The sequence below is a fragment of the Lactuca saligna genome, chromosome 3, assembly GCF_052625555.1.
Source record: "Lactuca saligna cultivar CGN05327 chromosome 3, ASM5262555v1, whole genome shotgun sequence".
Taxonomy (NCBI): domain Eukaryota; kingdom Viridiplantae; phylum Streptophyta; class Magnoliopsida; order Asterales; family Asteraceae; genus Lactuca; species Lactuca saligna.
The window spans coordinates 5,323,770-5,349,629 of NC_136419.1; the positions used below are offsets into that span (position 1 = coordinate 5,323,770).

The 25,860-nt window shown below is 32.3% G+C and overlaps 1 protein-coding gene across 1 annotated transcript; it reads right to left on the reverse strand.

The window, feature by feature from the left end:
• Positions 1 to 1,544: 1,544 nt before the first annotated feature.
• LOC145035142 (legumain-like) lies at positions 1,545 to 15,198 on the reverse strand. The gene is made up of 4 exons (XM_078983732.1): positions 14,532 to 15,198; positions 13,908 to 14,102; positions 13,637 to 13,790; positions 1,545 to 1,603 (listed from the first exon to the last, which is right to left on the reverse strand). The coding sequence occupies exons 1-4, from the start codon at positions 14,712 to 14,714 to the stop codon at positions 1,545 to 1,547; spliced, it is 591 nt and encodes a 196-aa protein (XP_078839858.1). The 5' UTR covers positions 14,715 to 15,198.
• Positions 15,199 to 25,860: the final 10,662 nt, after the last annotated feature.

Sequence of the window (25,860 nt, forward strand, 5' to 3'; positions counted from 1 at the left end):
CAGATGGCCTTTCAAACCGGATTCCTCGTACCGCATGTAGTTGAAAGGTATTATAACAATAGTATAACTTATAACATTTAGCTCATATATTTTTATAGGCTCCTAATAACAACAATAAACTTAAACATAACCTATACTTAGAGTAGGGTAATCATATCTCACTTAAAGAGGGGATTGGCTAGGAACTGGGTTCGGCAGGGGAAGAATTTCCAAGATGAAAGATCTTCTTCTCGGAACCTTCTGGCACTACCGGACTCGACTTTTAGCACTTGGGAAGTAATAAGGGTTGGGAGAGGTTTAGAGAGAAGTTAGAGAGAGAGAGAGAGAAGGTTTATGGTGTAAGGAAAAAGATTGATCTTCGCATGGTATTTAGATGCTGAAAAATAGCCCAAATCAGTGAGTTTGAGCCTCCAACTCAATGAGTTAAGTGCCAAGTGTCATATCTGGTCGCAACGCGTGGGGAGGAAGCAATGGTCTAGATTAAGACAAGTCGCCCCTTTCGCAACAACAACCTTTCGTCTGCAAAATTCCGTAACTTTTGCATACAAGCTCCGTTTTCAACGTTCTTTATATCCACGCGTAGGTGGAGACGAACTCTACAACTTTCCTTTTGAGCCCATTGGCTACTTCTTGACTGATTTTAAATTTAACAGTATGAGAAGATTACATTGTTAACGACAATGTAGAATTCCCAACTTCTACATACGGACTCCGTTTTCTACTATCTTTTTATCGTTGAAATCGTATTAATGAGATATTCAATTCTCATTTAGGTTGTGTAGACTAAAAATCGATCGATCTAAATTCGAATTTCGGGTTGTGCACTTTTATGCTAAATCTTAGAAAAATAATAACTTCCTCATACGAAGTCAGATTTGGACGTTCTTTTTATGCATGCTCTTGGTTTAACATATAATAGGACTTTTGTTTACATCCCTAAGGGCTAAAAAGTAATTTATCAAAAATTCATTTTTCACGTTACGCGGTGTCGTGTCAGTTTAGCCGTAAAACTTCGACGGGTCATAACTTCTTCGTTACAACTTGGATTTCAACGTTTTTTATATGTACGGAACCCTTGTGACATATACTATGAATTAGTTAAGATTATTTATTCTAAATAATCTTCTATCAAACAATCATTTTTGATGTCTATTGTCTCCAAATTGACTAGCCGAATCTGCGACCGTTACAATTATCTCCCCTTTAGGATGATTACGTCCTGGAATCATCAAAGAAACAAAGCTTGTATAATGACTCCATATGTTATCTCTTCATCCTAGGTAATATCCGTAAATTGATGTGTTCAATTAGTAGTCTGAATCAGTCGTCATAAATCAGAAATCAGGAAACAAATCTTGGACAGAGAGATTGATTATAATTCATGTCTCATTCCAAACGATATCTTGTAGAACGGGGGAATATTTGATCATGAAGTCTCAAATTCAAGATACAATTTGCTAGTCAATTTTGAAGTCATACTTGCAATTATAGTTATTAGACTTATCCAAGAGGGAGACTATTGGATTACGTATCAAAGCCCATAACTATAATTGGTATATACTTGAATTGATAGTAGCACAGTCCTTTTGGGTTTCCTTCAAACCTGTCAATTGAATAGGGTGACCGTTAGAGAGAGAATAATGATTTATTAATTTATTGATTGGTTAATAAATTAACTAGAAATCAAAATAAATGATTTATTAATGTATTATGGAAATAATATATTAATTATAAATCATATTGTTTAATTAATATTAAGCCAGAAATTAATTTGGAATTAGCTTTGGGATTAAAGGAATTAATTAAAACTGCAGGGACTAAAGGTGATAATGTTTAATAGTTAAGCATTGGGTAATTCTAGAATCTCCGTATAGTATGGGGAACAAATTCTAGATGCTCATAGGGTTTCCCAGGGCTCTAAGGGTGCCTTAGATGCCTTAAGGGTGAAGTTAAGGGATTAGGGTTATATTGGATACACCTGCCTTATCTAATACCTTCCTAACACCTATATAAACCCTTCCTAGGGTTAGATTTCGTCCATGCACTCCTTCAAAAGGCTCAGAGCTGAAATTTCTCTTCTCATCTTTCTCTCTCTCTCCCCCCTCTCACTCTATAGTTTTTCCTTAGTTTCTAGGTTTGTTTGTGAGCCATTAGAGGTGTGATATTTGTGATACTTACTCTCAAAGTCAAGATCTTCAAAGGAAATCATTATTATTACTAAATAACAATAAAGGTATGTTTCTAATCCTTCTTATGTTGATTTCGAAAATACTAGGAGCATGCTATTGTTTTTAGTTTATTGTGTTCAATGTTTGTATGTATAATAGTGAAAACATAGATCCTTATATTAGGGTTGCATGCACACATAGGATTGTTTGTTATGTATAAAACCCATCCTAAGCGTTGTGGCGGTATTACGGGGGAAACTTACTAAGCTTTGGGCTTATAGTTTTGGATTGTGTTTTAGGTACCTCAGGGGATTGCGGCAAGGTGAAGGCGTGATCGTACACCTCCTCATGTTTTTAGTTTACAATTTTGGGATTTCTCTTATGTAAATCTTATTAATAAAAAAATGTAATTAATGATGGTTTTTGGGTTGTTTAAATAGTTTAAAATTTTTAATAATTTTATGAGTGTTACAAGTTGGTATCATAGCCTTGCTTTGAGTGAATTGGAGGAACACCTGTGTGAATCCAGTCTCAAACTATGGAAAAAGATTTACAAAATGATTTTTAAATGGTTTTCAAAATATTAAAGGAGGATGCGATTTGTATGACCGGCCGAAGCCAATAAGTAGACCCCAAAATACCATATTGTTATTTGATATTGTGATATGTTAGAACAACATGCTAGTGATAGGCTAAGGATCTTCAGGAATTGCACGATAGAATTTGTTGAATCATAAAAAGTGACTCTCTTGAACTTCAGCTACCGCAACCTTCAAGCACCCACAGTCAAGCTCCTTCATCAGCAACTGCATCTGGAGTCTCTATCTACCGCAGTCTCTTTACTAGATTACTTTCCTTGTCTTTTATTGTAACACTCTCTATTGTCCAGTATGCTTTGCATGGCTACTCTTAGAGATGTAATCTAATGTACTTTGTGAGTCGCTATAAATAGATCTCATTCTCTTGTATTAAAAAAAACCATCACATCTATTTTGAATACACATCTCAGAAGTTATCTTTTCTATCTCTCTTACTTACACTTCTTATTCTCACATAACAGATTACAATCTCTCTTCAGAGTAAGTCTTTTGTGACTTAATCACTAAGTTTGATCTCACTTATTAACTTGGTTTGAATGCATTCCTCGTTATGAATCAACTTATGTGTATACTTGATATAACAATTGTTGTCATTTCCATTTCTTTACATTTCCGCAACTAACTCTCTAACTATCTAATTCTAAATATTATTGTTGAGCTTTAGATCCTTCGAGATTAACTATTCCACAATATACTTGTTCTAAAGTTTTTTCAAGTGTGTCTCAAAGTTTTTCTCTCAACAATTGGTATCAGAGCCATAGTGGTTGCTTTTTGAAAATCGGAACGCTAATTTTTCGAAGAGCCTTCTATACCACTAAGCTCTTTTTTTTTAAAACAAAAATATGGCACAATCATTATCTCTGAATGTTTCCAACAGTGTTGATGGTTCTAATCGAGCCCCAATATTGGTAGCAAATGAATATCATCATTAGTCACAAAGAATGGAAAGATACTTAAGGAGACTTGGTAGAGATGCATGGCGATTCGTAGAAGACGGACCACATGTCCCATTTCTTACACCTGTCCAAACTGACGGAGCCACTGCCAGACTAGAAGGAGGACAACCAGTCCTGAACCGTCCCACCAAGGATGATCTCGATAAAATGGAAAATGATGATGTTGCTTTTTATGAAATCTCCTGTGGATTTGCTCCTGACAACTTCGATATTATCATAAATTGCAAATCAGCAAAAGAGATCTAGGATGTTCTCAAGAATATGTACGAAGGCTCAGAACAAGCACAAGACAAGAAGCTTACAACTGCACTCAATGAGTTCAACAACTTCAAAGCTCATACTGGTGAAAGTTTGGAAGACTCCTTCAAAAGATTCAACCTGATAGTCACCAAGTTATCCAATACGGGCACCATCCGCAGTAACCATGAAACAGATCTTCAGTTTCTTAATGATTTGGGAAGACATTGGACAACGGCTAAGATGATAGTCCAAGGTGATAGAAAAATTCATTCTTTGTCACTCTGCAAGCTCTATGGAGAACTGAAAGCACAAGAATCCACCGTACTCAAAGACTGTGCTGACTTCGGAGCGCCTCTTGCTCTCATAGCTCAAGCTCCACATAATCAACCTTACTCTCCCTTGTATGACACTCCATCACATTCATACGAAGCTGATTCAGAGTATAATGATGAAGAATAATTTCAAAAGGCTATTGCTCTAGTTAGCAAACAATTCAACCGACTACCACCTCACTCTTTTTGCAAAAATCAACAATTCAACAAACCACCTTTCAATCGTAACTTCAACCTACAAAACAATCACTCTCATTATCCTAAAAGTTCTCATCCACCACCAAAATCTCACAATAATCAACCAAAGGAAGCACCACAGTCTACTCAAACCACCGACTCCGGTACTCCCTCAGAAGACAAGACTGATGTTGTAATCTACCACAAATACAACAAAGAGAATCACTTTGCAAAAGATTGTAAGGCCAATGTAGCAAAAGACAGAGCATTCTACCGTAAAATGGCACAAGAGTTGGAAGATAAGGAAAAGGCAAGGGTATACCTAGCCCATGTCAAAAGAGACCATCAGGTTTGGTCATCCGGAGACGAAGATGATGCCATCAATAGTGTCAAAGGAAAAGTGAAGATCTGCATGCTGGCAACTACAGATCATGATGGGTCTACAAAGCTGGACAAAAACTACTGTTACATGGAAAATGATGGAACTCTAAGCATCGTCGAACAGGTAAAACTCATGATCCAAACTCTAAACTATAACATGTATGACTGTCAACCTTACATAGATGATCTTAATGACACGTGTGTTGTCGTCCTTACAGACTATAACAAAGCCTTGGATGAGAAGAGAAGAACATTGCATCCTAGGAGATGTTCCATGTGAGAGGACGATTAGATAACAAAAGACTCAGCATGGCTATGTTAGAAAGAGATTAAGACTTAGAAAAAGATGCAAGAATGTTGAGTGAAACCCAATTAGAGATAGCTTTGAACCAGAGTGATTTAGCTTAGAGTGAAATTGTACGCTTAAATATCTTAATTGAAACTTTGTTCAATGAGAGTGAAGCTATTGAAAATTTGGTAAATAATGGAACCGTGGACAACACATACAATTGGGGTTGGTCAAATGGATATCCTACCGCAATGGATTCCTCACCCCGGTTCACCAAAGACAGACTGTATGTCCCTCTAGACCGAGAATTTCATTTCCCAGTCTATGACAAGACCTTTCCCAAACATATCAAAACTCACTTCGGTAGACTTCCTAATCTAAGCAATAATTGTGTCATTAAGGAAATTGTGTCTGAGGTTTCGGGTCGCACATGTGATCAAATTCCTATCTGTGGCACCACTTACGCAAATTCTCAAACCTCATCCGTAGTTGATGAAGAAATTGTCATTGAGGACCCCAAAGTCTCGAAAGACTTTCCATCTCTGTCCTCAGACCACAGTGTCTCACACTATAGTCAAAAGTCCCACTGAAGTCCCAAAAAAGACTTACTCTGTGGTAGTCAAGTCATCTCTACCGCAGTCTTCGAACAAAAGTTCTGCCACTCTTCAAACAATTCATCATGAATTACCCACATAAAACTTTGAAGTAGGTCAATGCTCTCAAATCCCAGATTCTTCAAGTTCGGATGACTCAAGCCCACGTTTTCACAAAATTTCAAAGGGTTCTAGGAAACCGAAGTTGAACAACAGAGACTGCCGTTCACCAAAATCCTTAGCAAAAAGGGCTTTCAAAGAGGAAATTCGCTCCCGAGGCACAAATAGTCAAATTTCTTCAAAAAACAACAAGCATGTCAGATTTCAAAAGTCCAAAAGTCTAGAAAATTTTGTTTACTCTCACTATTTTTCAAAAAACTCTACCATCAAGAAAACACACAAAAAGGAATGTACAGTTTCAATAGTCATTTCTAATTCATCTGACACAACCCAAAAGGGTGTAAAGTCTTTTCGAAATAATGGTTTTCAAATCTATTCCTCGGATGATCCGAAATGGAAAGGTATCTTACCCACTCCAACACTTTTAAAGTCACATCAAATTTTTAACAAGTGGAAGGGTATTCTACCAAATCCAACAAAAAGGACACAAAGATCTCCACGTGCTAAACCTTTTTTAAAACAAACTTTTTAGAAACCAAACAACACTCATGTCAGATCTTTTCAACCTCGGACTAGTCACAAGCCCAACAATTCATCCTTTAGAACACTGACCAAACGTGGTGTCAGAACAAAAGACAAAATCTCAACCTGTGAATGTTAGTGTAGTTGCCAAAATCAAAAACCTCATAACTTTTCAAAAACACACAACACTCCAAAACTACATAAACACCCAACACTAGGTTTAAAAGAAGCCACGAAACCAGTGCCTGCAACCTCGGTCCATGCATCATTCAGAAACTCATCTGTTGTTCCAAGCTCCAAACTAGTTTGGATGCCTAAACTAACAGTGTAATTCTCAGGCTTTGTGCAAGGAGGAACAAGAACATGAATGATTAATTGACCGGAAGGTTAGAATACCTTCGGTATTTCAGTCCAATTTACAACGGTGGAAATGTTACATTCGGAAACAATGCGAATGGAATCATCCGAGGTTACGGTGTACACACTAGGGGGAACTTCTCTATTCAAAAGGTTGCTTATGTAGAAAGCCTTAAACACAATCTCATCAGTGTTGGCCAACTATGTAAGACAGGCCATCGAGTTGAATTTGATGATCAATTATGTTATGTAATGACAAGTGATAGGAGCACATGTTTGATCAAGTTCAGATCCGAATGTACTATGTATCCTCTGGATGTCTCTCTGATCATAGGCAAACCGCAATTATGTTTCCTTTCCAAAGCTGTATCCGAAGTCAACTGGCTATGGCAACTCAAGCTAGCTCATCTCAACTTCAGATACATCAACACTTTGGTCACTGGAGAGCTGGTTAGAGGACTCCCTATTCTCAAGTTCAGTAATGATACTCTCTGTCTTGCATGTGAATGTGGTAAGCAATCCAAAGCAAGTCATCCCATGGTAATTGACTCTTCATTCTCTGAACTGCTTGAGCTCCTGTACATTGATCTATGTGGTCCATCAACCGTAGCCAGTCTCCATCACAAAAAGTACATACTAGTCATAGTAGATGACTTCACACGCTTCACATGGGTTTTCTTCCTCAGACTCAAGTCAGAAACACCGCAAATTCTCATCAACTTCATCAAGGAAATAGAACTTCAGATCAAGCTACCAGTAAGACGTATCCGCAGTGATAATGGAACCGAGTTTACTAATCAGCCTCTCAACAGTTTCTTGGTGTCCAAAGGCATCACTCACAGCTTTTTTGTGCCTTATACATCTCAACAAAATGGAGTTGTAGAGAGAAAGAACCGCACTCTAGTAGAAGCAGCCAGATCCATGCTCAACTTCGCACATCTTCCTCTCTACTTCTGGGCTGAAGCAGTAGCAACCGCATGCTTAGTACAAAACCGAAGCATTGTGTGCAAACGCCTTAATAAAACACCGTATGAGGGTCTTAACAACCGCAAACCAAATGTTCGCTTCTTTCATATTTTTGGGTGTAGATGTTTTGTGATCAACAACAGAGATCAGCATAACAACTTTACACCGAAGTCTGATGAAGGCTTCTTTCTTAGCTACTCTACGAACAAGGTTGCTTATCGAGTTCTCATCAGACGTACAAGACTAATCATTGAAAGCTTCGATGTGAAATTAGATGATTTTCACATCCGCAACGCCCCTCCATCCACTAAAACAACCGCAATCATGGAAAGCGATATTCTTGCCTCTTCCGGTCCTCTAAATCTAGTTGAAGTCAATTATGACGATCTTTTTGACCCTGTTGAAACGGTGAAACTATCCGAAGTTCTAGTGTCAACGGCAACTCAACAATAACACCATGATGTTTCTGGTCCATCTTTATCCGAAGTAGCATCTCTAAATACTTTCACCTCTCTGGTTGAGGGGGAAAGCTTTACTCTGGATCAAGCAACAACCATCAAGGTTCCAATACTTTATGATGCTCAAGTTCCTATCCACATAGAATCATTACCATCAAACGTATCCTCGAATTCAGATGATGAACTCATAGAAAACATTGACACTTGAACCGACTCAAGGGTTATCACTCTCCCATCCGCAGTCCAGGGGGAATCTAAATACTTATATATATATATATATATATATATATATATATATATATATATATATATGTGTGTGTGTGTGTGTGTGTGTGTGTGTGTGTGTATATATATATATACATAAAAAATATGTTTATACATTAAAAATACATAAAAAATGTAAAATACTTATATATATATATATATATATATATACATATATATACATATATATATATATATATATATATATATATATATATATATAAGTACATAAAAAATATGTTTATACATTAAAAATACATAAACATCTAAATAAAAAGCTTAAAAAAATACATAAATATGTAATACATAAAAAATAACACATAAAAATAAATAAAAATATGTAAAATACTTTAAAAAATACATAGAAATACATCAAAAATTCGTTTATAAATGTAAACTACATAAAAATGTAAACAAACACATATAAAATCTTTAAAAAAAATACATAAATACATAACAATAGATATAAATATGTAATTCATAAATAATAACACATAAAAATACATAAATAAATATGTAAAATACTTAAAAATACATATAAATACTTAAAAAAATAATACGTTTATTTGTTTAAAATACATAAACACACACACATGCACGCGCACACACACACACACACACACACACATATATATATATATATATATATATATATATATATATATATATATATATATATATATATATATATATATATATATATATATATATATATATATATATTGGAATTCAACGAATTATCAATTTAAGGTTCTCGTTTAATCCTTCAATTAATCACCGCTTAGTTGATTAATTATTTAACATGAGTTCACCAACTAGCTATCGCCGAGTATTTTTTACAACTTTGCTTTATATTATTGGAAGTAAATTATAGTTTTATATATTTCTGATAATATAGTTTTATAATAATTTTATTTAAGAAAATAAAAAGAGAAGAAAGAGAGCGAGAGAGGTAAGGAGTAGTTTAGTATGACTATTTCAAAGATTCTACCTATAGAAAAAATGGTATACCTTTTAGATGAAAGTAAAATGAGGGTGGGGAGAAAATATTTGTCCAGACTAAGATTTTAAATTTGGGAAAGCTTTTGTTTTGTTTTAGTTTTCTATTCTAAGGGTATCCATAATGCATTGGAGTTTAATGGATTGTTGTATCATCTTTCTACCATCCATATAACACTATGATTTTTTTTATAGTGCATTGAACTCTACAAATTTCAATACATGATTACAAAGAGTAATTTATAGTATACATTTAAGAATTAGAAAATTTCTATTTTTCCATTGAAGAGTTCAAATGATCATCGAACTCCAAATCTATTGAATGTCAAGGCAGCATCTCACAATGATTAAGCTTCATCCATTGAATAACACCTAGACTTGCCAATTCATTTAACTCTCTCATTACAATCACCATTATGGATGCTTTAAAGCACGAATGAAGTACAAATATCTATTCGAACTAGGCACCAAATCCATTAAAAGTACATGATGATATTTATAGAGAGTATTGTATTTACACTAAAAATAATAAATATATTATCAGGATTTTTGGAATTTCGGATCTAATATATGAATATAATGTCACTTTTTTATGTGTTTGTGAGTTTGTTGGTCTAACTAATTATACATTTCACATGACTGTTTATTATGTTGTTATTAATATATCAAAGTTAAATATTTGTTTATTATAAGATAAAAATTACTATATGCAATTAAATTGTTTATATTGAAATGGAAATGCATGGTACCACACACATTAATGTTGTGTTTGGTTTATGTTATTTTTAACACAACAAACAATCAAAAGTCAATAGAAATCAATAAATGTGTTTCTTTCACCCATTTACCAAATATTGAATTTTAGGATCACAAACGTATTATTTTATTAGTATATACATTTCATTGGTGATCAAAACAAATAAGGTTGTTTTTTAATGCAAAGTTTTGGAGAAGTGAGAAAAATGGACTATAATGTCTTCTTTTTGGTGTGTTCTTAGCAAGGAGTTATTATTAGTGGAGTACTATAGGCAAGATTTTAATGTGTCGCATCAACTTTAAGGTTTAAGGTGGACCTGACTTCTTACTTTTTTACATGTGCAACTGGCTTGTTATTTTGCTTATTAAGTCCTACAACTAACGATTCAACAAGATCATAAAGGTTCATCATGAAGTTTGATATGGTAATAAGACGTTATCTACATTGTTAAGGCCTTATGCACAGAACATTTCAGAAATTGGCAATAAGACGTTATCTACATTGTCAAAAAAAAAAAAACTGATCCAACTTTGAATTTGAGCTTTCTTTACCCGTCTCAACATAGCTCAAATAAAGTACAACTGCCTATAAATTAAATACTACAAAAACGTGATGACTTATTTTCATATATGTTTGGTGAAAATTTTAGCGGTTTGATTTTCAATTACTCCCATATTTTTGTTACATCATTTATACGTAGATGTACCCTGGCTTGAGATACAAGAGGGAATGAGATCGGGAGCCCATCATCTGATGGACAAGTGATAGATGTTGATTATAATGTGTTTGGTTGTAGATCCGTGTAGTGAATAATTTTTACTCTTTCGATACTACGTTTTTTTCTTCATGACAACTTGCTTGCTTATTGATAACCAAATTCACTATTTAGGTTGAATAGGGGCTGGAGAGGTAAGGTTATCCTCATATATGATAATATATGAATAAGAAGCATGTTGTGTATTTGTATGTGTGTGTGAGTGTATGTTATGTGTGTGTGCATGTCACTTTTTGGTGCAATAGATGCCATCGGAAGCAACTTTGACAATGGAATCCATAATCATTAGAAGCCTGATTCATCTATAATACATCTTTGAGAGGTGTGTCATCATTCCCGATTCCATTGACAATTTTAGTAAGAACTTCCAGCCTTGGCTTTGAGCATATTCAACACATGTTTGTTAGCCACAATTTTTATTGTTTATTATAAGTTTGTAATATCCCGCTTTCATTTTATTTTTTATTATAACATCCAACTATCAGGAAATTGTGTAAAGTGGAGGGGGCTAGAGAATACTTGTCTCTATTTTTCTGATGTTGCAATGCAGTCAAGGGTATAATTGTCTTTTACGAATGCCTTGAAACTTGTTTTCTCTATGTTTAAGCCACACCATTATTCTCTAAGAAATTTTGGTACTACTTAAGGGATTATTTATTATATTTGGAGTAATATTTGTTCTTTTGTTTCATTTGTTTATCAGATTATTGTGAAAATTGTCTCTGTAAAATGTGGTCACTACATGAGATTCAAATAATTGATTAGACATGGCATTTGTCATTACATTGAAGGATCGAGCATGAAGTTTCTGATTTTGGTTATTACACAGGAGTTTGGGGGTTTAGTAATGAATATTACTATTTATTTTGCTTTGGCTTTAGGGTTTCAACTTGACATGCTATTGGCTCACAAACCACATATAACAATAATATTATATTATAGATAATTATATATGTTGGTTGTTACTGGTTGTCTCCATTAATATTTTAAAAGGTATCAAACTATATAGTACTAATAAAGTTATGCTTGAAAAGAAATATTGGTTTCATATTATGGACTTTGTTTAATTTTAAGATAAATTTCAAAAAAAATAATTTAGACTTATATGATGCTGGACTCCAAGCATGCCTAGAAGAAAAGAATATTACATAATATGAAACATATAAATAATATTTGTAAATGTTAATTTTAAAAATAAGTAGATAAAAATATGGATTTTAAATGTTAATTGGCCATACATTATTCAATAAATATGTAAATCTTATACACAACTTTTAAGATTTATAAAACCAGAATTAGAGATATACATTGGGATTAAAAGATAGATTTTGTCTGATTACGTGCAACCTTTGGTTAATCATTTGGTTGAACATGAGTTTAATTCTTTTTATATTACATTGGTACAAAAAAGAAATAGTTAAAGATCAAAGTTATTGATTAAAATAATTATATGCTTGTAAATGTTAGTTTTAAAAACATTGATGTACATAAACACCTAAATTTTTTGGAATGTCATATTTTGAATTAAAGGGTAATTCCCATTTTTGTTTAATTTTATACAATTAGAAATTGCTCCTCTTCGTTTTACAAGGGATGCAAGCGTGTTCACCCATTGTCCATAGAAGTTTGGTTCTAAGGGTTTTTTGGTTCATCATGCTGATGCTTTGTCGATTAAGAAGTTTTGTTCATCATGCTTGACACATTAAAAATCAATATATATATATATATATATATATATATATATATATATATATATATATATATATATATATATATATATATATATATATATATATATAATTTATGGCTAAAGGCCAAAATAGTGGATTCAACCCAAAATAGTAAAATACTTTATTATTAACCTAAAACAACTTATATGACAAAACTAATCACTGCCCAACTATTTGCCAAAAAGATGTTGATAGCCACCGTTGCATCGTATGGGTACTAGATTAGTAGTTGTTCATTTATTTAAAATAATTTTACACATTAATTTAAAGTAAAAGCTATAAAATCACACACAAAACATCTTACTTTGTATATTGTTTACAAATCTATGATTAATGATTACATTCGTTAAAGTTTCAATGCGGATTTTTGCGGATTTTACTTTGTTAACCTTGTAGTACATTACAGTAGTTATAACCTAGTATATATATACTGGTAGTATTTATAAGATTGTGCTTCTAACTAAAGATCATTCCACAAGTTTAGTAGAATATCTATATCTATATAGATAATAGACCATAATATGTTTCTATTTTGACTCTTGTTTTACTAATAGTAATATATCAACGTTGTGGTGAATATCTTGGATCCAGTCATGGTTTACAAACGATGAAACTGACATCTATTTTGGTAGTAAAACATACATTGATTATCTATTAACATCTTTACTTGGCTAAATATTTTTTGTCCGGATTTTTAATTTATGTTTTTCTACCTGTAACGTATCAGCCAATCATTATCATCTAACACATCATATTTCATGGGTATTTAATAGGAAAATGTTTTTCAACATGTATCAATCTATATATAATCCTAACTCCTAAGATACAAAACCAAAGTTTAATTTGCTAATTACTTTATGTACTTGCAAAATTCTAATAGCGTAGTAGTACTCCTACTCAGATAGCCTTGCAACATGAATCAAAAATAAAATAAAATAAAATAATCTAGTCACCTGTGGGTGTAATATTCTTGTTACCACATGTATCTATACAAGCTTCCTCAAAGTCTTCCTTGGCAACGAGCCTAAGGCATATGTTGGTAATAGCCAAACTGATGTTGGATCCATAGTCGGCCACCATCCCACAATGGTCGTGAAAAAAGTCTATCTGCAATCAATCGGAAAAAAAAAAAAAAAAAAAAAAGTTTAATTTCCATTAGCATTAGCAATTTAGCATCATATAATAAAATAGAATTTGAAAATAATAATTAATAATAAGAGTTACCCTGGATATGGTACACTCATTGGCATCCATGATACGCGGTGGTACAGGTGCATAGAGGATTGAGGAAGCTTTTTCGGATCCAAATAAAAGCACGCCAATCATATGCACATGGAAATCCACCATCGCCCGCTCATATAAAGTCTCCCTAATCTCCTCAAGTGCTTCGGCCCTTTCTTGTCCCACACACGTCTTGTACTGAACATACATACAAGCAAAACTAAAAGTGTCAAAACCTCTTAATAACCAAGAAAACCCACCCACTTACCCATCCCCATGACACCATGAGTCCAGCTTCTTCTTGACTAATAGGATAAGAAAGCTCCACAAGATCATCTATCTTCTCAATCTCACCCAAACATATCCGTTAGTCCGTCCAAGGTTTACACAAACTAATAATTCAAGACATATACCGATAACAACATATAGTAGTATATGCCAATTGATTTTTTTATAGGATATGACAACTATTTGACTATTCAATAACTGAAAATTTAGACAAGTCCAACCATCTTATTCCTGTATCTCCGTGTATCCAACTGAGCAAGATGATCAGGATAGATAAAAGCAATGCAAAGGGTAATGAACTCATAAAATAAAATTAGAAAAGCATAGTTGAGTTGGCACCTTATGAGGGTAATTTCTGTAAGGCCCATTTCCCGTATGTCCATCCTCCACGGGTGACCGGATCAACGGGTTCCACTCCGACCGGTAATCGGTACCTTCTTTTGTCGCATATCTGTGTAGTAAAGCGACGACCAAACCCGATACAACAAGCAAACACAGAAATACACGCCTTACGCTTATCATCGATGAACTAGGGTTCCTACTTTTCACTTTTTACCTTCTGAATTTCTTCGGCAGATCTCCCTTAACTCCTTAACTCGTTAAGGGGTGATTGGTAGCCAAGAATAAGGGAAGAATGGAATGTGGTATTCAGGGTAATGAAAAAAAAATGGCAAACAAAGACCTGTTCTTGAAGCATTCCCATTCACTCAAGACGCGATGTTTCATTACTTAGGTAGCTCTTCTTTTTTTTTTTTATTCCATTACCTCCCCATAATCGTATCTTCCGAAATTGCCCTCTATCAGCCTCTCATATCGGAAGGTGTACACGAACGATATCACTAAAAATCAGCATCGTATCTTCAATTGATTAAAGAAAAGATATCGATTTTGCACTTAGGATGATCACGATCGCATCGTTTTCTCTTCGAATCGCAAAGTAATTTCCAACGAAATCATTATAAAATTGCTTCCTGGGACGCATTACATAATCCACCATCAGACACCCTCTTCCTGAGTTCAATTAACCAGGGTGTTTGGGTTAGTTTTTATTATAAAATGATTTTTTGTAAAAGAATTTTTTAAAAAGTTATTTTTTTAAATGTGTTTGGATTGATTTTTGAACGGAAAAAATCAAAAATTAAAGTGTTGGTTTAAGTTTTACATGTAAAATGATTAAAAAAAAAAAAAAAAAAAGATATGTTTAGGATAGATGAGGGGTATATTGGTAATTTAATATTTTTAGCTGGTGAAAAATTATGAAAAGTTGGGAAAAATCAGGTCATCCTGACTTTTTAAAAAGATTCAAATTACTTTATGAAAAAAGTCATTTACAAAAGTCATCTTCCCTTTACCAAACATCTTTTGAGATTTTTTTTAAAACATAAAATCAAAAATCATTTAAAAAACTATATCAAACACCCTCCAAGAAAGGCAATGGACGGAAATGAATGACTTTCGTAAGTGGAGTGAAATGTAAATCATTAACTTTCCGTAGATTTTGAAAGAAAAATACAAAATAATTAATTTTTCGCGCAAAAAAAGAAAATTACTTTTCTCGTGGCTTTCTTTTTTAAGGAGATTTGAATTTTTGTTTTTTTTTTTTCTGTTTTCTTTTCTATTTTTTTGTTTTTCATTTATTATTATTATTGTTAGACAAAATTGCAAAAACAATCCCTGTGGTTGGCAAATTTATGTATTTTTGGTCCAAAACGAAATGTTGGTGCACAATTGGTCCAATTTTAAATATCTTGTGCGACCAGTGTCCAGTGTGTTTGATGCTCAAATAATAACCATCTTCGGCCACCATCATCTCTCTTCTCTATTTTTTAGTAACCATCTTTGTAAGAACAACGGTGGTGAAGGAGAGGTTTTTCAAATTTGAGTTTTTCAGATCTAATGAGAGGTATCATCGAGTTAAGGCCAAGGAGATATGGAGGTAAGGGTAGGGAGATGAAGGTGGTTAGTGGCGGATGGTTGTAGCGAACGGTGATGGCTGGAAAATGGGATGCATGTGTCGACTTCTCTGTCATCACCGTTGTCCCTTTTTTCCATCGGCTCTATGGTGCATAACGAAGTCGTCACCGCTCCTTCCCCAATGTACGAACATATTTGTGGCGTCTGGTGGTGCTGGAGGAAGTTGGTGGTAGTGGCGGTGTTCTTGAATGTGTTTTCTTGAAAGAGAAAAAGAGAGATGAGAGGCGAAAAAGATGAAAGCTACCACCGGAGAGAGAGAGAGAGAGAGAGTGTGTGTGTGTGTGTTTGTGTGTGTGTGGGGGGGGGGGGGATACTTTAATTTTTAATTACTTAAAATCATTAAAATTTAAATGAAAATAAGAAAAACAAATATGAAGGGTATAATTGTCTTTTTAAGGGGATGGGGAACAAAATCACTAAAAAGATTCAATTTTGAACCATTGGTGAACCAACATTTCGTTTTGGATCCAAAACACAGAATTTTGACAACCGCAGGGATTATTTTTGCAATTTTATCTTATTATTATTATTATTATTATTATTATTATTATTATTATTATAAATTTTGAACAAATTTTATAATTCGGACCACATTATAAAATTCGAACGACCATATAAGACCGGTTATTAATTATTATTATTATTATTATAAATTTCGAACAACATTTTATATATCAGATAACATTTTATATATTGGACGATATTATAAGTTCAAACGACTATATAAAATTGCTTTTTAATTTCTTTATTTTATATTTTATAAATCAGTTTTTAAAATCGGATGACATTATAAATTCGGATGAAATTTTAAAATTCGTACGACATTAAAAATTTGGACGACATAATAAAATTCAAACGACTATATAAAACGGAACAAAAGCAAAGTTTGACTTTATTTATCACAGATATATTAATTGGTTCATTATTACATTTGCGTGGTACATTATACGGATTGAAAACAAACTTTATTTTTGTTCCATTTTATATAGTAGTTTAAATTTTATAATGTCGTCCGAATTTATATTGTTATCCGAATTTTAAAATGTTGTCCGCATTTTATATGGTTATCGAAATTTATTATTATAATAATAATAATAATAATAATAATAATATTAAAAGAAAAAACAACAAAAAAAACAAAAGAAAATGAAAAAAAATAATGTTAAATCAAATATAAAATGTTGATTAGATTGATGATAGAATGGATAAAATTAGTTAAGAGAGATACTTATAGAACAACGCTTTTTTCTTTTCTTTTCTTAAACTTGGGATTCAATTCAATTTCATGGCTCCAAGAATTTCTAATGTTAACAGCTTTTTATTTATTTTATTATTATTATTTATTTATTACTTTGGGTGTTTGTATGCTTGTTGTATTATGTGCTATTGACATGCATATGATATTTTTGTTTGTGTTTTTGAAATTATTTTGTATTTTCATTTTCTATTTGTGTTCTTGACGTCTGTCTTTTGATTTTGTAAGTATCAATCAAATAAGGTTTTTGTTAAAAAAGATTTTATAAAAACAATGATAAATCAATAGTGATAGAACAAAAAAAGAAAGAAAAAAAAACATAGTATAGAAAAGATATATATCCAACCTATTGTTATATGTTTTCTACACATCAAAATTTATGCATACACAAATTAAACAATGTTGGGATGCAAGTTTGGAATTTGACCAGGGGCATCAGAATTTGACCGGGGGTTAACATGAACATCCATTTTTTAAATCCTTTAACTATTTGTCATCACATGCATATCCATTTAGGGGTTAGGAGGGGCCATGCCCCTGCGTTCTTTTTGCCTTCTAATACCAAAAAAATTTTAATTATTTTATTAGCTTTCGGTAAATATTATATGCCCCCATGATTTTCAAAAAGCTAACAAAATAAGATAATGCATCAGTAATAACGTAATAACAAACAAGTTAAATTATTTATTTTTTGAACTAATTTGAATTTGAACCAACTTTAAGCCTTAAAAATCATTTAGCTAATAACTTATATATATATATATATATATATATATATATATATATATATATATATATATATATATATATATATATATATATATATATATATATATATATCCTACCTAATAAATAAAGAACTTTTTGTCACATGTTCTCTTCTCTTTCATTTGGACACATGACATTTTCTAGAATTTTTAAATATTCTATTTTCCAATTGTCATTTTATTGTATTTTTATTTTATTAAATTAAAATTTCACATTTAATATGTAAGGTAATCCATATTCTAATAAAAGAATATTTTTATTCTACTTTTGACATCCATCATCTTATTATATCTCCTAATTAATGTATATCACTTGTCAACTCCATTTCAAATTTCAAATTTTAAAATTTCCACTTTAATTACATTAAACTAATAATATTATAATAAAAATAAAAATAAAAATAATACAAATGATATAATTTCATATATTTATTTAAATCAATGATTAAAATTTATATAACTAAAAAAAACTCTTAATTAATAATTTATTTAAAATAATTAATTAATAATTTTGAGTTTTTACTATAAAGTTTAAATTAATTTTGTAATCGTGGTTTCCACGGGTTATAAACTAGTATATATGTAAGGTATTTATTAGAAATAATTTATATATGTAATATATTCAATACATTAAAGCATCATTAATTTTAATAATTCAAAATTTTTCTCATTTTTCTTATAATTTCAAACTTTTCAAATTGTTAAAAGTTTATATTTAATTTTTTTAAAATAAACTCATGTAATACATGGGTATCACACCTAGTAACCTAGTATGATATATATATATATATATATATATATATATATATATATATATATATATATATATATATATATAGAGAGAGAGAGAGAGAGAGAGAGAGAGTCAAGATCAAATAAGAAGGAAATTTTTGGTAGGAAGGTAAGAAATTTTTTTTCTACATATTTTTTTCGCATACAAAAAAAAAATGAATCATTAGATGATTCATTTGTAAGATGATTCACAAGAAAAAATTCTCAAAAAAACATCTCGATGATTCATTTATATAATGATTTTGTTGTTATTCACTAAAATTGTCATAAAAGTGAATTTTTCTTAATTTACTAAAAAATGAATCATAAAGATGTTTTTTTGAGAATTTTTTCTTGTAAATCATCTAGTGATTCATTTTTTTTGTTCGTCAAAAAAATATGTAGAAAAAAATTTCTTACCTTCCTACCCAAAAAAAATTCTTACCGGATCTATATATATATACACACACACACACACACACACACACACTACATAGCCCAAGCATTTTGAGCCCCTTGGAGACATGGACCCCAGGCGGTCGCCCGAGTTGCCTACCGTCTGGACTGGCCCTAGTCTTTGGTGGCTGTTAGTCATGGTCCAAGGGGAAGGGTCGAGGTTAGTGGTTGTTAGTCATGGTCCTATGTTTCCAGTAGTATAGGCCTCTACTACCATTCACACCTACTCATATTTGTCCCAAATATTGTCTCATAGTTTTCCAAGTCACCATACAAGAATTTCACATAGTCATTTAACACATACGAATGTGTCCAAATAATTATAAAATTTTCCCAAGACTCTACTAGGACTTCTTCCATATGTATCTTCAATCATCAATTCTACTTCAACTCAGTTTGTGGTGGAAATTCCAAATGATAGGATAACTTTCTGGATTATACAAAAAGTTCTTTCTTTCTGCTAATTGAAAGTATACTTCCCCCATACTAGGCATTTTATTTATTAGATGCATTCTAAAGGCAAGATACCTCTCTTATGATATCTTCCGATAAGTGTCATTCACTATTGTAATCTTTCTTGTTTCCTCTGTTTACGTAATTCTCTACGATCCTTCACCATGACATTACATTCATGGAAGCATGCGTTCAACATATCGGGAAGAGAATAGAGACATAGGAAGGTTTTGATGCATATTCCTCCTTATTACTCCGAAAAGTTACATGCCAGTTCTAATATCGTAATTAAACATTTAGAAATCTGAACACATAAAATTTCCAGATCCGGTCGGTAACAGACCATAGATCCGACCAAATGATATCATCATAAAGCATCACAAATCATTTAGCACATAAAATCATGTTAGGCATCTTCCCTAAATAAGCTAATTCTTGTGTTTATTTAGGTGTACTACCTAAAATATATTAGACACACTCCTCATGATCATCTCTTAGCATTCTAAGTTTAAGTCTAGAAATAAATCCTTATTCCTAGTTCGCTTAAACTAATGCTCTGATACCAACTGTGACATCCCCATTTTCACGGCCAGAAAATACCGCTTTTGTTTATGCTTTATAAAAATCAGAGTAAAATATTGTGGAATTTGTTCCTAGTAAAACATGATAAATAGGTTATCAAAGCATTTCCAAAGAAAAATATTTTTATTCATTTTAAAACATTTGGGAATGTCATCATCAATACAAAAACATAATCATAAACAAAACTTACATTCATTATCACTAGTGATTTATATCTCCTTAATCTCTCAGTGTAATGTGAATTCATATGAACACATGTGATATAAATAAACTGATTGGGTCAGGTTGGGAAACCTGGTGAGCACATAGGGTTTTCAACCCACAATAATATAATTATTATGTTTAACTATCAAATAGTTAACCCAATTACCAATCTCTATTATCTTATTTCTCTTAAGGGCCAACCCTAAGAATCATTTATCCTACATTCCTTCAATCCGAAGTTCATTGCTTCTAGGGTTTATACGACAGGCACTAAGTCCATAGCTACCAATGCTCGTTCGTAAAGCACTAATTCCATAGCTACTAAAGTTCATTCATCGGGTATTAAATCAATATCTACCAGTGTTTATCTAATTAGTACTAATTCCATAGCTACCAACGTTTATCTAACAGGTACTAAGTCCATAGCTACCAATGTTTATCCAATAGGTACTAAGTCCATAGCTACCAACATTTATCTAACATGTACTAAGTCTATAGCTACCAGCATTTATCCAATAGGCACTAAGTCCATAGTTGTCGATGTTATTTATTAAGCAATAAGTATGTAGCTACCAATGTTCACTCATAACATATTTCATCTCTCATCATTCATCAATCCATGTTTTACCCAACATATTCGTAAATATAAAATACATATACATTTTAAATTAATTAAAACATGCATAAAATCGTTCATCCAGCATAGATAGAAAGTATACAGGTTATATGCACACATAGCATGTAATTTATAAAAAATACTTCATATCTATGTGTAAGATGAAAGTAACTATGCACTCACTTGTTAAACTGATGATTCTAAACTCGGGCAGCTCTTCGCTTCTAACGATTCTATTTTTCCTTAGATAAAACCTAGCATTATTATCGCCAAGTTTTAGTCTAATCTTTATTGAGACTAAATATTAGTCAGGATTCATCATTCACTCAAAGTCTACTTTCATGGTTTATCAAGTACGGAACAACCAGGTATGCTCATAACGAAGGTAGGGTCTGTTTGGTATACGAAATATACTGTTTGGAAATCCCACTTTAAACACCTCACTAAATCACAACCTATACATCATTCATGTAAGTAGATCAATCAGTATAACGACTTTGAATCACTGATAAATCTTATTTCTAGGTTCATAATAAAGATATTATATTTAAATATAAGATATATTTAAAGTGCGGTAGGCTTATTTCACTTACAACGGGTTTTATTAAAAACCGGGCTCTGCTGGGACAGAGCTTCTAAGCCGAAAAGCTCTTTTTCTTGGAGCCTTTGTGCGCTCTGGGGATTTCTTCTAGCGCTAGGGAAGTTTCCTAGGCTTTAGGGGGTTTAGGGAGTCTATAGAGAAGTTAGAGAGAAAGAGAAAGGCTTATGCGGTGAAGAAAATATGAAGAGTTCATCTCTTATTTATAAGGGTTTTATCGTAGAGTAAGCCCTAAGTTTCGTATATATCATCCGCATACGAGCTCTGTTTTCTAAGTTTTTATATCCACGCGTTGGTATTTACGAGTACTACAACTTTCGTTTAGACCCCGTCGGCTAATTCTCATTCTATCTTAGATTTATAAAACTGTATTCGAATTCGTCGCGCGTGAAGAGTAGAGACTAAGTTTCGTCCATATCTTTAACATACAAGTTCTATTCTCAAAGTTATTTATATCCATTCATTGGTATTTTTGAGTACTACAAGTTTCATTTAGACCCTGTCGACTAATTCTCATTATATCTTAGATTTACAAAACTGTATCGAATTCGTCGAGCTCGAAGAGTAGGGACTAAGCTTCATCCATATCTTTCGCATACGAGCTCCGTGAGAAATGGAAAAGAAATGTTTGAACTTTCAGTACATATGGTTATAAGTTCTAAAAGGGTTTGAACACACACGCATATGCTATCTAATTAAGGTGTATAAGCTTGAGAAGTCTAATTGGAGACTTATCGAAGCATCATGTATCAGAAATTCTCACTTCGGTTAGAAAGTCAAAAGTATTGATTTCTAGAAGTCCAACTGATTTCTAGGTACATGTCAAAGCTAGTGGGAGCATAATTATTGTGCCATTAAGAGCATAATGGTTATGCTAGTAAGAGCATAATTGTTATGCTAAGTGTTTCAAGTTGGCAATACTATTTGGAGGAAACAAAGTTTTCAATTTGCAAATTGCAAAGTTTGTGAATTGTTTCTTTATGAAAGGCTTAAGGGAATTGTTTTGTTTCAAATCTAAAAGTTTATATTGAAGGGTTTTTTAATGGAACTTAGTCTTGGACATATATGAAAATCATGTTGAAATGATTCAACATAGTAAATTCAATATATGGAAACATTATAGCAAGAGATACAAGGTCTTTATGTAAGACATAATGGATCGATTCCCATATGCTTCAGATATAGGATCAATTGTTTATGCTATAATATTCAATTGTTCCGATTTTTCCAAATGCCTTGGGCATTGAGAGAGAAAATGACTAGAGCTTTGTGTGACTAAAGATGTTAAACAACTGTCACGAACATTATGATGTTACACCAAAAGATTGGTTACTTGAGAACAGTTTGAAGTATAATATTAATTTGGACGTACCATATTGACATAATTATGGCTGGAGGTGATTCTTGTTCAGAATTGATGGTCATATGGAAATATGAGAATGTTTCCATAGTGGGAGTTGATTATTAAAATCTACATATGATTTGGAAACTTTAATGCAAGGAAGGTGTTCAAGGAATGTACCTTGACTTTGAAACTTCAATACCATGGAACTGTTTTTAGTAACAAAGTTCCAATGGAAAATTTTGTGATATCGTTAGCTAAGTCTCTGTGACTTTGAAGCCTCGACATCACAAAAGGACAATGCATGTAAGGTTGGCATTCTAACACATTTTAGTAGTGACAAGAATTTGGAATTGTGAAATGAGCTTCATTAGAATAATGTCCAGTCAATTTGTTCACAAAGGAAGGACCATAGAGAGACATAGTATGCATGTTTATAACTGTTGGATTAGTGTCTAAGTCCATAACTATTTTGGTATGTACTTGACCCGATGGTGCATGGTCCTTTTGGGTTGCCTTCACCAAAGCAACTTAATTGGAGAAATAAATAAAGAGAGAGAGGTTATTATGATTTATTCATATGTTATAAGAATAATATATTAAAGGAGAAATCATATTTGTTTAATTAATAATGGTCAATAATTAATTAAGAATTAATTTTGTGATAAAGTGCAATTAATTAAACTAGAGGGGCTGAATTGTAATTATGTGATAGTTACAAAATAAGGTAAGGATTATCCTAAGTATAGGATGAACAAATTTAAGGTGATAATACCTTAGAATTCGACTATGATAAGGATTTAAGGATTATCTTATGGGTTGCTTGGTAACCAAGCAACTAGATAAGGATAAGGACTAAAACCCTAATCTTTACACCTATATAAAACCCCTAAGGCTCATGAATTCGTGTATCCCTTCCCAAGAGGTCCTAGAGACGAATTCTTATACCTCTCCTCTTTCTCTTTATACCTTCTCCACTTGCTCTTGGTGTTTGTAAGCCATTAGAGGAGTGACACTTGTGACTCTAAGCCTTCCAAAGTCAATTCAAGGAGGAATTAGGATTGTTATTTCTACATAACAATCAAGGTAATATCTTAAACCTAATTATATGTTAATATCGATTTCCATATGCTAGAATTAGGGTTTATAGTCTTGGATTCAAAGCATGTACAATAGAGAAACCTAGATCCAAGCTTTAGGGTTTGTATGAGCACATAGGATGTCTTATGACCAAAACCCATCAGTGGTATCAAAGCCTAGCTTGGTTTGAATTGTATTGATGCATTAAATGTTCAAAAAAATTCGTTTTTTGGTGTTTTGGAGGCTGGACTCGCCGAGTCCATAACTGAACTCGCCGAGTCCATGCAGACTCGACGAGTCCAAGCCTGACTCGACGAGTCAACTCGTCAGATGGAGGGTATCTTGGGTTTTCTTGCTGTTTTTGCTTATGGATAGTTACCTTATCATGTTAGATCAATATTAATCCGATTATATGATATATTTGACTATAATTTTGATCTAATTGAAGATATTTATCAATTAATAAGATAATTGTTTCCTTATGTGATAATTGATTAATTATTTTGAGTAAATTGATAAATTGTTTTGCAAGAAATCATTAAATAAATCAAATATGGATAATTATGTGATTAAATGTTAATTTGAATTATTTGTTATTTGATCCTTGTTGTTATGAAAAGTTTCATATTTTTCCCTTTAGGTTTTATAGTTTAAATTTGAACCCAAAAGTTTTGTTGTTTTGAAATTTAAATAGTTGAAACCCTAATGTTTTGAAAAAGGTTCAAAACTTGCCCTCAAGTTTTGGAATTTAAATTTTGATTAATTGTTTAATTTTGATGTATATTTAAATTCTAAACCCTAATGTTTTGAAATGTTTCAAAACTTGCCCTCAAGTTTTGGAATTTAAAAGTTGATTAAAAGTTTAATTAGGAATGTTAAATTCTAAAACCCTAGTAATGTTTTGAAAAAGTTCAAATCACACCCTTATGGTTTTATTAATTAATTAAGGTGTATAATTAAAAGAAGTTTAATAAATACATAAAAGTTTAGGTTTACAATTTAATAGAATTAAAAGTATAATTGTTAAATTTCATCACCTAATATTTTAAAAGTGTAAAATGCACACTATATATAACATTAAAAGTCTAACATTATATATATGTATGAGTAAAAGTCAGTATTACCGTTAGTAGGCCTCATTCACGAAGCTGGTCTATAAGGGGTGTTTAAGGAAATTGCCTAAAAAATGGCGATTGAATGGGTATCCACTCTTACCCACCGCACTCTTGACTAGTGGAGAGTCGTTAGCCGAACGGGTAGAATAGGACGAAAACTTCCATTATAAGTATAATGAAATACAAAGTAACTAAATGTTTTTCTAATTCTCAATCTTAGTTACTTAGGCAAAAGTGAATTGATGCAATTCCATGAAATTACACTTTGTGCCCTTGCGAAGACGTTAGTGGAGCGTGTGTGGTTTACCGGCACACTAAATGGTTCTAAGCAAAGGTAGCAAAGGGTGACTCAATGTTTATCATAGTTCGGTGGAGCGTGTGTGGTCTACCGGCACATCGAATAGGTGACTGTAACATGTGAGGGCACCATGTAAGTTTGCATGGTTATTCACACC